Raw genomic sequence first — 15,770 nt, forward strand, 5'->3', positions numbered from 1 at the left:
TTAGGTGTGATCAGGTTACTCTGGGGATCCCCTTCTATCTTTGGTCCTCAAACCAGGAGGCTGGGTTTGAGCATGTTGAGAATTTAAGGACACTGCTTGTAAGTGAGGTTTCTGCTGAGGACTGAAGTCTTAGAAAACTTGGGGGTTTTCCACTGCATTATCCACAGCTGGGTTTTTCTTGTCTCAGCATTTTTCCCCTTGCCTTCATGGCTGAGATTTTAGCACTCTGGGTGGAGGGGGGCAAGTTAATGTCTTTCACTTTTCAAGTCCAAGCGAGGCTGAGCTTATGTCGCCGGCCTTCTTCCCTCTTTCTTTTCTCCCTGAAGTTTCCACTGGCTTTCCATGCCTCTATGTGGATGTGTCTGTATGGGAGGCCCGGTGGTGCCTCAGGGGAGCCCTTTTGCTCCTTGAGTTAAAAACTTCCTCACACTCTGGGTGGGAAAATCGCTCTGCTCATTGCACCTTCCTCGAGGAAGAAAGGGAAGCGACGATGGTCCTTCTTTCCGGAGATGGAAAGGGGATTGGGGAAGGCCGGAGTCCCGCTCAGGGGAAGCACCTCCAGCCACCACCCTTTGACCAAGGGCCCCCTGCTGGAGGGCCAGTGGGAGCCGAAGGGGCAGCAGGGGCTGAAGGAAATCCCACTGACGATGATGACAGTGTTGCTGCCACCATCCCGGTCCCCCAAGTGCGGCATGCACCAGAAGAGGGTGAAGGCGGGGAGGATGAAGATGCAGACAGTGAGTATGAGGACTTGGAGGACTTCTCGGAGTTCCCAGACACGCGCAGCATAGCATCGGATGATTCCTTCTACCCACCACAGATTGACAATGGGGATGAGGAGGACGACTGGTCGCTGGGTGAGTCGGAAACTTCTGCCAGCCCAGAGACACTATCTTTCTTCCGCGCCTGTTGCACCAACAACGTCGTCGTCCTGAAGGCGCTCATCCGCCAGGGGCTGGAGGAGGTCGATGTCCAGGAGACAGACCGCAACAAGCGGGTGAGGAAGGGAGGCTTCAGCCCCATCCCTACACATGGGGGGCAGGGAAGTGGTGATGGGGTGATAGGGAGTAAGTTTAAGAGCTCCTCTTCTTGTGTCCAAAGTTGCCCCAGACTCCATCCTTTTCGTGACCCACCCAACTGCCCATGAAGTACTACCCTGCTTCATTCAGCCCTCATTCATGCACCAGGTGAACATGGTGCTGGCATCTGTCAACCCTGAGTCAGTGTTCCCTTTCTACCTTCAGACACTGACTTATTTATTGGGTTTATTGTAGCTTGCCTTTCTTCCATGCAAGGGGCTCAAGGTGGCTCAAAGTAATGCAAAGCAAAGGGAGAGGACACCGTAGAAACTCAAAACAAGATCCGCAGTTCCAACAGAATTTTAGTAAAAGTGTGATTTTTAAACAATGGGAAGCACAATTTTTAATTTAAAAATAATAATATATTTTTTAAATTGTTAAATGTATTTATTTACATTAAAACCATTCAGCCAACATCTCTATCAAACAAAATAACATTGACAAAAACAAGTCTGTCTAATAGTTTCTAACACAGGAGTTTATTACACAGGGGACTAAGTGCCAAAATCCCGTGCAGAAACGGGATTTAAATCCGGGAAAATCCCGCAAAACCGGGATCATTTTCAGACGATGTTAGGGGCATTGAGCATTAATGCGACATTAACCTGCATAGAAAGTGAACAAAATTGCACTGCTTTTTACTTTCAGGATTTTCCCAAAAGTAAAAAGCAGGTAAATTTTGCGACTTTCTATGTTTCTGCTTCATTTATACATTTGCTGCTTCATTTATACATTTTCTTCATTACCTCTGTCTCCAGGATGGGAATACAATTTAAAAAGACACTGCAGAGAAAAGTACAGCAACATCCTGGTAACAAACCCTGTCCTCAGCAAGAGCTCAGCCAACCAAAGGAAGGCTTGCCTAAAACTATCCTTAACTAAACTAAAACAAAAACAAACAAACGAATCAAGAAAAAAATGAATTAATTGTTCATGTTCTTCTTAGATGTTTCTCACTAAAGCACCAGCTGGTTCATTCAGTCCTGCTCCTGACTTACATGTGCCCACTTGCCTCAATCTCTGCACATTGGGCAAAAGGAAAGAAAGCAGCCTCACCCTTAAAATTTAGCTATTTGCTGACTAATACACCTTGTCCCTATTTAATTCATAGCTGTCATACACTTCACTTTGGTCCATCTTTATGAACAGCTCTACCCAGAGCAATGCTTGTAAAGGCCAAGATGCCACCTCACTGATGTCCAGGTGGATCTGTCACCAGCATGCTTCTTTTCAGTTGGAAAAATGTGGCCATACAACCTCACTTTTGCTTCTTTTATTTCCCCAGTGAACACTGGGTTGAATTTCTCAGTGCTAGTAACTTTCTCAGTGCCAGCAGCTCACTGGTGGTTTGAGGATCAAGGAGCAAGTGGAAAACCAGTGCTATACACCATGGCATGCCTTAGTCATATCCATGTGCAGATTTCTTAAACATGATAAATATAATCAACCCTGCAATTTGGGACTGAATCCTGCTTGTAGTAACAATTCATATGTTAGTCAATTGCAAATAGCAGCAATAACAACAACAGCAATAAGAATAGCTTAGAGGGCAAAAGTAAACAAAACAGAGCATTCAAGTACAAAAATACTGTAGAATGAAAACAACAAAACCGATACAGCACAACATGTTTCTTAGAACAGAATCAGAAACAAACATAGGCAGCTCAGAAATTACCATATATACTCAACCGTAAGTCAAAAACTTTATGCCCAAAGATTGACCCAAAAATCCAGGATAGACTTACATACGGGTCAATACAGTAATATTGCTTAGAAAGGTCCTTAAAAAGCACCTCTGATGCCCTACTTACTCTGCCTGGCAGGGATTTCTGAAAGTGTTGCTGAGGCAGAGAGTGTGTGTGCATTAAAGAGATGAGTCCCTTCTCAATCCAATGTTAAACCCTCTTTCCATTCTCCTCCTCCTCTGGATTTCTCTGACCACCAAACACCCCATTTTCCTCCACTTCCTTCCCTTCTCAATCCAATGGTAAAACCTTCTCCTCCTCTAAGTTTTACCGCCGACTTATCCACGAGTCATATCAAAATCCATGATGTTGGCCTTAAACCTTCCCTTGACTTATACATGAGGTTGACTTGTACATGAGTATATATGGTAACAACAACAACACCATTCTGTAAGTAGAGTGAAACCCCAGATTTGTTTAAAACACAATTAAAACTGCAGGAACCATCAAATGTTGCCATGATGGCGTGTTTGCAGCTGAGAATATTAGATATGTGAATAGCATTCCAAGGGGTTAGTCACTTGTATGAAATGATATCCAGACAGCTCAGGTCAATTTTAAATATATCAGGGAAGCCTCTTGCAAATAAATGGCTTTCCTGATGTGGCCACAATTGATGTGAACCACATGACTGCTCCTCTGATATGCAGCCAACCATGTGGAGAGATGGCTTCCCAGCAGTTTGGCTTCCCAGCGGCAACTTTGCTTCCAGGATAAAGTGTGAATGAAAACTTAATTCTCAGCCCTTTCCCACTTAGATTTTCTGCATAAAATTGATACAGACAGAATTTCTCCTTTGTTGTTGTCGTTGTGTGCCTTCAAGTTGTTTCTGACTTATGGTGACCCTAAAGTGAACCTATCATGGGGTTTTCTGTGTGAAAAAAATTAACATTAAAATGGAATATAGGTGGATTAGATGCCCAGTTTCATATCAAAGTGTATATTGAATTTGTGAAAGAGTGTGTGTGTGTGTATGTAAGTAAGTAACAGGGGCAGCTGGTAGAACCAATTTAGCAAGGGAAGAAATCAGCTGTGGGTTTAGTTTAACTAGCCAGCGTGCTGAAAATATTGCAACACCGTGAAACAGTAGAAATACTTTCAATCAGTTCAACTGTTACTAAGGCTATACTGTATATAATTTATTCTGTCCCACAGTCAATGAGAATCATTCATTTTAAGTGGTGGTGGTGATGATGATGATGATATTTATTTATATCCCACCATTCCCCAAAATTGGAACTCAAAGCAACTTACAATGTAAAAGAAGACACAATTAAAAACATACAGAAGTGAACATTAAAACATACAATTAAACTGTTATGGTATTAAAACACATAATTCATTAAAAGAATAAAATGCAGTTAACAAAAGGTAAAAGTGCTTTAAAACAGTACAGTTAAAACAGTACAACATCCCCAGCCCATTCTTTAAACGCTTTCTGTTTTAAAAGCCTGTCTGAGTAATATAATATGATGTAATGTGTAATGCAACATAATATAATACAGTCAGCCTTCCATATCCACAGATTTTTTTATCCATGGATTAAACAACCACAGACTGATTTTTTTTTCAAATATATGAATTCCAAAAGGCAAATGTTGATTTTTTGCCATTATTTTTTATAAGGGACACCATTTTACTCTGCCATTGTATTCAGTGGGACTTGAGCCTCCATGGCTTTTGTTATCCACAGGGGTCTTGGAACCAAACCTCAGAGCATACCAAGGGTCCACTGTATAATATAATAATAATGTGGTTTTTTTAAAAAAAATAATGCACATCTGGAGCTGCTATTTTTTTTCTTTCAGTAAGAACGTAAATTGTAAAACTATTGTTCAGGTTGCACTGCACATTTTCTCAGCCATTGTCTCATTGGTAGTATGCTGCTAATGAAATAATGGCTCAGAAATGGCTAGTTTGGTTTGAGCATTGTACTCTGTGGAGATCAGATTTTGAGTGGCCCAAACAGACAGACCAAACTAAAGCTGTTTTGGGTCACTTTGGAGGTATGCTATTTAAATGACACACAGATTTTAAGAGTCCAGAAGCTGCTCCAAAGCTGCGCTGTATTCCTTAGGACTGGAGTGTGGCTTTGGCACGGCTTCTGACCTCTTAGGACTCATGCAGCATTTAAACAACATACAGTGCTCCCTCGGGTTACGAAATTAATTCGTTCCGCGGCTAATTTCGTAACCCGAAAAACCTTCGTAACCCGAATTGCCATAGGCGCTAATGGAAAAAAAGCCGCGGCTCTGCCGCGGCTCCATTGAAAACAGCGCCGGGGTTTTTTCGTAACCCGAAAAAACCTTCGTAAGCCGAAACAATAAATCCCTATGGGATTTTTTCGTATCCCGAAAAATTCGTAAGCTGGGTAATTCGTATCCCGGGGTACCACTGTACATCCAAAGTGACCCGAAGCAGCTGTATTTTGGCCTGTCTGTTCGGGCCCATACTCTCTCAGCTTCAGAGGAGGGCAAAGGCAACCCCCCCCCCCCGAACCAATCTTGCCAAGAAAACTCTGTCATAGGTTCGCTTTGGGGTCCCCATAAGTCAGAAACAAATTGAAGGCACACATCAAGAAAGCTTGCTGCTAAGTCTGTGAAGTAATACACTAGAGAGGGTCAAAGACCCAGCATCTCATAAGATTAAAAGGCGTAATCTGAAATGAAAAGACAAGATGACCAAGGCTTTGGTAAGAGGGAAAAAAAGAAACAATTTAGCACAAATTCAAGAACAAAACCAAAGAAGAGTTTTGGTGAAAGAAGGAGGGAGCAGATTCTGATATATTGACCAACAGCCTAAACATTTATGGAGAAGGGAACAGGTTTTAAGGTCTTCATGATCCAAATGAGGGAACAAAAAGTGACTCATAGACAAGAGTCTGTATCCTGTTGGTACAAATGTTGATGGTGGGAAAACAGAGGGATTGCTAATTGTATTTTAGACCAATTAGTAATTAATAAGTTAGAAGTTAATGTAATGAATATCTGTCCTTATCTGCTGACTTCAGTGCACTCAAAGCCTATTGAGCTTCTTCAAGATACAAGAGAAAAGGAAGGAGAAGGTGTTCTTTTGAGCAGGGAGAGGAGTTTTCCTGGAGCTTGTTTTCAACTTTCCACAGGTTATATGAAAGTGTTTATAGGATGTGATAAACTTTAACTTTTGGAATGGCAGGATTTCCCCTGCCTCTTTCTGAGCCAAAACCAAACCTTTAAAAAAATCTTTCAGTTTAGTTTTGGCATGACACTGAGTTTTGAGAGCTTGAAAAGGTATTTTTTTAAAAAGGTCAATGTGTAGAAAAAGATTAAATGGAATAAAATTGAGGTTTTTTCTTCTTCCCTATTTTCATCTAATTTAAACAGGAAAGCTAAAAATCATCTGAAATAAGTTGATGGGCACTTATGTGGATGTTGCCTTGAGGCAAGATTATTTTTCCAAGCCTTAACAGAAAGAGGTTGATGGGATGAGAAAACAAGCAAACTCAGGGGGAAAATATCATCAGGAAGGTGCTTTGCAAAAGTCCATACAAACAGTTTTGCCTTGGATAAATTTGGCTTGTGTAGTTGGTAAAGGATGAGCTGCTCCTGTGCCTTTTCCAAAGCTGGATCAGAACTTCCCTTTTCAGATGTAAACACTTGTTTCTCCAGAGAGAATGTAGAGATAAAAAGTACACAGTAGCCCTAATTTTGGTAATGTGCAGTTGGAGGCGGGTATGTGTGTGAGAGAGACAAGCAATTTATTCGTTTTGGGGAAAACAGCTCACTTTACTAAATTCAGTTATGTAACATTACAAGATCATTTAAAAGACATATAAATGTTTTAAAAGGCAAATCAAACATCATAATCAGAAGCATTCCTGCTTAATCAATAAAAGCCTGCTTAAACAAAAATGTCTTTGCCTCCTGGCAAAAGGCAAGCAGAGAGAGGACCAGCCTAGCCTCCCATAGAAGAGAATTTCACATGGTAAGTGCTGTCACTGAGAAGGCTGTCTCTTTTGTCCTCGCCAAACAAGCTTGTAATGGTGGTGGGACCAAGAGAAAGCCCTCCCTTGAAGCTCTTAGGACCCTTGAGGCTGTACTGTATAGGCAAACAGAGTATTTCTTACTGTCTGGACTTAAACTGTATAGGGCTTTATAAGTCATGACCAGCACTTTGAATTGTGCCCGGAAACAAACCAGTAGCCAGTGAAGCTGTTTCAACAAGGGAATCATATGCTCCCTATAACTGGCCCTGATCAGTATCCTGGCCACAGCATTTTGGATCCATATAGAGTGTGTTACAGTAGTTCAAATGGGATGGAGTCAAGGCATGTATTACTGTAGCCAGATCTGACATCCCAAGGAATGGGCCTAGCTGGCACACTAGTCTTAGCTATGTAAATTCACTCCTGGCCATGGCTGAAACCCAGGCATCTAGTTTCATGAACTTGCAGAATACCTATGCTGCAAGCCTGAGATTTCAGTGTGACCCCATCCTGCATAGGTGGAGTCCTTAGTCCTTGATCTGCCTTCTGATTGACCAGGAGCTCCTTTGGCTTGTCTGGATTAAGTTTCAGTTTGTTTGCTCTCATCCTCTCCGTTACTGACAACAGATATCAGATCAGTACTGAGTCAGCTTCCTTGGAATCAGATGGGAAGGAAAAATAGGGTTGGATATCATCAGCATATTGGTGACGCCGCATTCCAGAACTCCAGATGACCTCTCCCAGTGGTTTCATGTAGATGCTAAACAGCATGGAAGACAAAATAGAACCATGAAGGACCCCATAGGCCAGTGGTCAGGGCATTAAACAGGAGTCTCCCAGTAGCACCTTCTGAGTTCGCCCCTCCAAGAAAGACCTGAACCACTGCATAACAGTGTTTCCAAGTCCCATTCAAGAGAGTTGGCCAAGAAGGATTCCGTGGCCCATGGTACTGAAAGCCGCGGAGAGGTCCAACAGAACCAACAGGGACATACTCCCCCTGTCCCTGTCCCTGCATAGGTCATCCACCAAGGCAAACAAAGCTGTCTCCATCCCATAACAAGTCCTGAAACCAGACTCAAATGGATATAGATAATTTGTTTTATACAGGGAGGTCACTGCATACTCTAGAATCCTGCCAAAAATGGAATGTTAGTGTCTGGTCAAGAATTATTCAGAATGGAGGGATCGAAGGAGGCCTTTTTTTAGTAATGGTCCTCACCACAGCCAACCTTTAGTCAGGATGGAAACCTCTCTTGCCACAGTGAGGCATTCACCACACCCTTTACCCACTTGGCCAATCTCCCTCTAGCTACTTGCAGAAGCCAGGATGGGCAAGGATCCAGTATACACTCACCTCTCCAGGGATGCTGTCCACATCCTCAGGCTGTGCAAATTAAAACGGATCCAACAATACAGGAAAAGATAGCACCAAGATTACATTCATTAGACCTGTCTCAGCTACAGCATCCAAGCCAGAGCAGATCCAAATTGTTTTGTCTGCAAAGTGTCTTGCAAATTTGTCACAGTGGGCTGTCGAGTGGTCTTTGTTTTCTTTTTGCAGACCAGAATATAAAAGGCCTTGACACATGAGATAGCTCCAATGGACAATACTGTGCAGACACAATGCTGGTAAAGAAGTATAATTTCTTCACCGCCACCATTGTGACTGTGGTCCTTCCAATTAGTGTTAACCAGTATTCTGTTAGACTTGTTCTGAGTTTTCTGCCATTGTCGTTCTGGCCTCTGTCCCACTTGTTTCATCATTACCAGTTCCTTAATGAACCAGGATGCTTACTTGGCTCCACTTTATGGGAGGGTACACTTAGGGGCAATCGTTTCCACCTCTCTGGCTATTTCCCTATTCCAGAGATCAGCCAGGGCTTCAAAAGGAAGATCTCCAGGAGTCATCAGGAATCCATCTGGATCCATAAGTCTCCTGGGATGGCCCATCTTAATTGACCTCTGCAGAGGCTTCAACTCCCAGTGAGTCCATGACAACAGAATATAGAAAGTTACTCTATACTCAGATCACTATCATCCCATCCAGAACAGAAAACCAGGTTCAGAGTGTGTCTTGCAACTTAGGTGGCACCAGATATTACTTGGGATGGACCCATAGTTGTCTTGGTGGACATGAAGTCCTGAGTAGCTCCTGACAGAGCTGTATTTGCATGGATGCTGAAGTCCCTTAGTACAAGAAGACAAGGGGACTCGAACACCAATGCTGAGACCAACTCAGCTCAGGAAGGAATACTGTTGAGCAGTGGGGTGAGAGATACACCAACAGAATACGTATTCGGTCCCTGACACCAACAGAATCCGTATTCGGTCCCTGACTCCTACCTTCAAAAAACAACCTTCAAACCCTGCAGACAGTGAGATAGGGCATTTGGTGAGGGAAATGGACTCCTGATAGACTCCTGCCATTCCACCTTCCTGCCCTCCAGGCCTCACCTTCTTCTATACAGAGAACCCAGGTGAACACAGCTTTGGACTTTATCACACTAGTCAGATTCTTCAGGAAAACGGGAGTTAAACTAGATTTAACCTGGAAATGCCCAAAGTTTATCACATGTCATTGCAGTTAATGTGAAATAACGAGATGTTAATCCGAACACAAAGCAGAGAAAACCAGCAGTTTTTTTACTTTTGGAACAATCCGAAAGTAAAAAAGCTGCCGTTTTCCTCTGCTTTGCGTTTGCATTAACTTCACGTTATTTCACTTGGGCAGTCCCTAGTGTGATAAACTAACCAAATTTACAAGTTTGGTTTAACTTTGAATGTACTTTAAATTGCGTTTAACTCCCGTTTTCCCACGGGATCTCCCCTAGTGTGATAAAGGTCTTTGAGAGGTTAACCTCCCCAGCTTCATCCTGCCAGTTCTCTAAAATATAAGCCAGGTCAGCATGCTCAAGTCCTGGATCAAGGATGTTTTCCCATTCACTGACCTGGCATTGAGCAGTAGCATTATCAGCCCAGGGGGCTGTTGCCAAGGCTACATAGACTATTTGAAGTGGGGAAAAGCTTGGGGTAACCAATACCCTTGGCTATCCCTTCTACCATGATAATAGGACTGTCTCTCCATGCCATATCTCGCTCTGCCCATTATTGTCATGATGGCTGCTCCCTTGGCTGCTTCCCCTCTTTCCATGTAACACATTTTCTTTTGCCGGCATGAGGTTATTTAAAGTTACAAAACCCATGTCTCATGCCAACTGAAGGGACTGGCCCCTATGTTTGCTTCACCCTTGTATTTCTATCAGTATTTATAAATACTGTGTGGTGTTGGGGAGCCAAAATGTGTTCAGGCATATCATGCAGCATACTGTTTATACAGCATACAATACCTCCTGTTTAATTATACGAAAGGACCAATGCTGTGAAATTTCTATGTGATTGAAAAGCTGAAAGATGTTCAGGATGAGAAAGTTAATCTTGAGTGATGCACAATTTATGTCAAGTTGTATCAAAACCAGTAGGATTTATATATGGGTGTATTAACACCGCAATACTTGACCTTTAAATTTCAGATTGAAGTAGGATTGCAATAAATTCCTTGGTGTGAATAAATGCGATTGCAATTTTTTAAAGAGTTGGTAGGTTAATAGCTAGATTAATAGTTTGTAGATTGCACAGAAATTAGTATTAAAACAATTAACAATATTCTGCTTAAAAATAACTTCTGTCAAAAATCTCAGCAATATAAAATGCACAATTAAGTCCTTAATAGCCTGATGTTATAAATCTGCATTAGCAAATTATGCTTTATGCCACAAGAGCTAAAGCAGTATCCTTTGCTTAATGATTAGCAATCTCAGTGTATTTACTAGAAAATTATCATTATCTCTTCTAAGAAGTATTTCCTGTTTGAATACTTGGGCCATTCATGTTGTTAGAGAAACAAGACTCCTAGACCCAACAAAGATAAATAAATCACACAATATATTCAGTAACACTGGCAGGATTGTACAAAATGCCAACAAACACTACACTGGAGAGTAGCAGATGGAGATAAAGGATGGGGGAGAAGCAGGACGCTCCTGTCTTTATCACATGATTGAGGGAAGATTATCAGATGACATCCTGCAGCGTCGCTCTCATCCTGTCCTTCGCCCATCAGTGAAGTGGAATGACCCCTTAACTTTTTATTCATGGGAGTTTCCCATAAATAAAAAGTTATGGGGCCATTCCACTTCACTAACGGGAGAAGGATGGTATGAGAGTGATGCTGCGGGATGTTGTCAAATAATCTTCTGGCAATCGCGCAATAAGGATGGAAATGTCCTGCTTCTCTCCTATTCTTTTTCACCATCTGCTACTCTCCATTGTAGTGTTTGTTGGCATTTTGATAACCTCCACTGTTATGGCACTATTATTCCACTTTGGCGGGTTACAGACTGCCATGAAAGTACGCGCAGAGCGTGTACTAGGGTTAGGAAGGGGCAGTGCTTCCGCACCCCCAACCCTAGTACGCGCTCTGCGTGTACAAAATGGCGGCGGCCGTTCCACACGGCTGCCGCCATAATGGCGTGATGAATGCGCCGCCTCCAAACGAGGCGGCGCGGACGTGACGCCATCGCTCCGTGCGAGGGTGCTTAATGCACCTTTTGCGCGGAGCAAGAAGGAGCTCCGTTTCGGCGCTCCTTCCTGGTTTGCGTCACTGGGCATAGCCTTCAGACGGTTGCGCCCAGCAACGCAAGGGAGAAAGGGGCCAAGTGGCCCCTTTCTCCTCCTCCCCGCCGCAGCGGGGTGTCCTTGGGGCTTGAAGCCCCAAGGACACCCCTTTCCAGGTTGCGGGGAAGCGGCCTTTTGCCGCTTCCCCGCAGCCTGCAAAGCGGTGGATCAGGGCCTCGGAGGCTGCTGGTCTGCCCGCTGAGGCCCCGATACACCGGGGAAAGGAGCACCAAAGGGGCGGTCTGTAATGCGCCTTTAACTGCCATGGGAACATCATATGGAATCATGGGATTTGCAGTTTAGGGAGGGGCATTTCAAATTCTCAACCAAAGCCCAGAATTTATTATTATTATTATTATTAACCTTTATTTATGTAGCGCTGTAAATTTACACAGCGCTGTACATGCAATCCTTTTAGTTAGACGGTTCCCTTTCATGGTAGTTAAAGTGGATTAATAGTGGTATGCGAGTATAGTGTGATAGGGCCCATAGTCCCTTATCCATGCTACCAAAAATGGTGAATTCTTACCAAATGTAATGCATAATGCTGAGTGTGATTTCTGTATCATTTGTACAACAGGTGCTGGGAAACAGTTTGGAAAATAGACCTGCAGCAATTGTGTTTTGTGCTTCATCACAATTTCAACCTTATTCCTCATTGGTTTTATTCCCTCCCTCCCCCAAGAAGTTAGTGAATAATACTTCTTTAAATAACTGTTTTAGAAGACTTTACATTGATTTCCCTGCTGTAAATAAGAACTATATTAGTTTTCCCTGCAATACTGATTGCATTTTGATCTCTCCAAAAAGTGGGTAGGCGTTGTTATTAGAAAATTTTCAACAGATCATGTCTATTCAGATGTAAATCTCATCGGGTTAAATTGAGTTTACTTCTCAGCAAAACATTATAAATAGGCTTTGATATACATTCTATGTGTATGTCCCTTCAATTCACCTGGCGCCTTATGTAAGAGGAATTTCTTAGCGGAGGAATACTCAGAGGTGGCTTTGTCAGTTCTTTCCTCTGAAATATAGCCTACAGCACCTGGTATTTGTTGGCAGTCTCTCATCCCAGTACTAACCAGGGCTGATCCTGCTTAGCTTCCAATACCAGATGGGACCTAATGCTTTTGAGGTATTTAGGCCATATACAATCTTTACGGAGTCAGCATGGTGTAGTGTCACCATTCAATATACATAATAATTAGTTGGGCTGTTGGTTTGTGGGCTATTGGCCATTTAGCACAGTCAGCTCTTCATAGCCACAGATCCTTTATTCATGTATCATCCATGGCTTGAAAATATTAAAAAAAAGATATCAACTCCAGAAAGCAAATCTTGATTTAGCTATTTCATATAATTCACTATACCATTGTATATAGTGGGATTTGAACACCCATGGATTTTGGTATTCACAGGGGGTCCTGGAACCAAATTCTTCCAGATACCAAGGACCAACTCTATAAGAATAGCAAGAATGTGGCTTTCAGATAGAAAATGGCAGGAAAGAAGACTGGAGGAACAAAAGGTGGCACATAGGCTTGGCCATAAAGCAGTAGCACACTAACTAGCAGTTGCTAAGAAGGAGCATTATGTGGGTTTGAGAGATTATGAATAGCAGCATGGAGAGGGATGGAGGGAATACAAAGCCACCGGGTAATGGCTGATGAGAAAGGTGATGTGGTAGCATTAGCCAAGGGGTGAAAGCTACTTGCTATGCAGGATTTATAACTCTTTACTTTAAGGAATTTTTATTGCCTGTTAGCAGAATCATCGTTTTACCTGTTGTCCTTTTTCTATTGTCCTTCAAAATTCTTTGCTTGTTAGTCTGAAGTCTCATTAAATTCAAGATATGTGCACATATATTTTGTTATTTAGGTAATATATATTGCATTATAACCAACAAGATCAGAAGATTTTTATGTCCAGAGGTATCTGGACTGTTTTTCTTCTTGCAGCACCTTTGAAGTTAGAAACATCTTTTTGTGTGGACATGAGACAGATGCACATTATTTGATCTTGAATATCTGGGGAGAATCCTTGACAAATCATGATCCAAGGGAATAAAAATCATGAGGCTGAAAAAGCAATGAATGTTTACTATTCTAATTGTTCATGTATGCACTGGGCAAAATGCACACACACAGAGAAAAACGTTCCTTTAAAAACTCAAAAGTAAAACAAACAAAGAAAACACCAATATTTAAACTTTTTATCAGACCACCTTCCTCAACACACAGTCCTCAGATATTGCATTGATAACACCTTGTAGACTAACTGCAGGCAACAGTTTAACAAGAGAGGGAAAAGATGCCATATCATTATTGCAGAGGACACTGTTTAAGTCCCCTATTGCCTTATGGCTACCCTAAAAATTTCATCACGTTTTCTTAGGCAAGGAATACTCAGAGGTGGTTTTGCCAGTTCCTTCCTCTGAAATATAGCCTACAGCACCTGGCATTCCTTGGCGTTCTCCCATCCATGTACTAGTGAAGACTGGCCCTGCTTACTGACAGGCAAGGATTATTTGGGGAAAGTATCCTGGCCCTGGAGGCATCCCAATGTCCCCACCCCGCCATTACCTGGCCTTCTATTCCCACGCAGGGGTGTCTGTCTGCATGCATGTCCTGCTGAGGAACATGGTGCCTGGAGATGAGCACATGGCTGGGTACCTTGTTCTGACTTCAGAGCAAATGACTCACAGTGGCAGTGGTTGCACTGGGCAGCTCAGCAGGATGTCTATGCAGCCAGTGACCCTGGCATGGGAACAAGGGACTCCAAATCTGGGAACCTGGAACCTTTAATTTTTTAAAATATATTTTAAAGGTGTTATACCCTGGTTCTGCTGCAGAATGTGCCAAACATTCAGCACATGTCTAATTTATTAATAAGGTGCTTCTTTCCCTCTTTATTCACGCACAGAGATCAAAACATTTCCCAGAAAAATCCATTACGGAGTGGACACACCAGATCCAGGGCTGAGGCTGTGTGTCATCCAAAGAGGGAAAAGGATTAGTGAGCACTAGTTTTCTTTTCTTATATAATGGAGTGGGGCTACCTATCTTGAATTGCAAAGCATAGTTGTTAACTAGGGACAATTCATCTTTAAGTTGCATCCCCTATTGCCAATTGTAATTTTTTCTGGCCTCAGTTTTTTTCAGTGAGTTGTAATAATAATTAGTTGAGGGTTTTTTTTAAAAGAAGAAGTCTACTGCATGATGCTGTTCCCAAACATAGGATAGTAATATACTGCATTATATTTAGCCCTTTATCATTTCTTGTTTGAGACTGTGTATGAGATCCAAATTACCATAGATATTCAGATACATGATACAATATTGACTTAGTTGGACTGCACTACTTCAGAAAAGCTGTTTCAGGTGTGAATGCTTCCCTATGTAAAGCAAATACATCAGGGTGAGTTGTAAACTGGAATCATCTTCCTACTGATATTGTTGTATCACTGAGATGTAAAATGATCACAAGAAACAATTCGGAGCTTTTGATGCATTTAAACCACAGAAGACAATTAAAATTTTCACTGTAAATTTCACTGTGTGCAATGCTGGTTGATCAAATACTTCTGAATTCCAGGTTCTCCAGTGCTCTCAGCTTTGGCAATGTCAGCTGGTATGTAATAAGGAGAGGGGAGTTGGATTTATTCCTATCTGTTGTGTGATGTGCACAGAGTAGCCTGGTTCTACTGGTTGATCATCACCAGTGGCAGACAGATGCAAATTAATTAAGATATTCATACAGACCTAGAACTGGCATCCTTTTTTAGAATTCCATTTACTCAATGAAAGTCAAATCAATATGCCAAATAAGATGTATATAGATTTTAGAGCAGCAGCAAATTTTCCTGTTCAGAATTTTCCAGAAAAACCATATAAACTTAAAAACTCTAATTAACACACAAAATCTAATTTGAATTTAATTTGAATAGAATAGATTTGAATAGAAAGGATGCAGTTAAAGGACACGCTTAGACTTAACGGAGAGACAATTTAACAAAGGCTCTAAGTCTGGAAAAAATTAAATATCAAACTAAATGAGGCACAATACAGATGTCTTTTTGCCTCTAAAGATAACCGGAAAATACAAACATTAGTGTGGTGGCTGTGTGCTCCTGAACCCTAATATCGCTGCCACCATGCCAAGTGCCTGTGTGTACCGGGCCACAGTTCACAGACTATAATTTGAAGAAAGAGCAGTTATTTTCCCAAGCAGCCTCGATACAATATTGTTTAAAATAACTTTAAGAGCTCAATCCAGCAAAGAAAGCTAATATGTGCACATGAGGGAATT

General features: G+C 42.0%; 1 protein-coding gene across 1 annotated transcript in view; it reads left to right on the forward strand.

Moving 5' to 3' along the window:
• Positions 1-490: 490 nt before the first annotated feature.
• Positions 491-15,770, forward strand: part of ANKRD33B (ankyrin repeat domain 33B) — a 46,377-nt gene continuing 31,097 nt past the window's right edge. The window contains 1 exon segment of the mRNA XM_042461248.1: positions 491-997. Within this exon segment, the coding sequence (XP_042317182.1) occupies positions 491-997 (507 nt within the window).

Source organism: Sceloporus undulatus, chromosome 4 (genome assembly GCF_019175285.1).
Source record: "Sceloporus undulatus isolate JIND9_A2432 ecotype Alabama chromosome 4, SceUnd_v1.1, whole genome shotgun sequence".
NCBI classification, from domain to species: Eukaryota; Metazoa; Chordata; class Lepidosauria; order Squamata; family Phrynosomatidae; genus Sceloporus; species Sceloporus undulatus.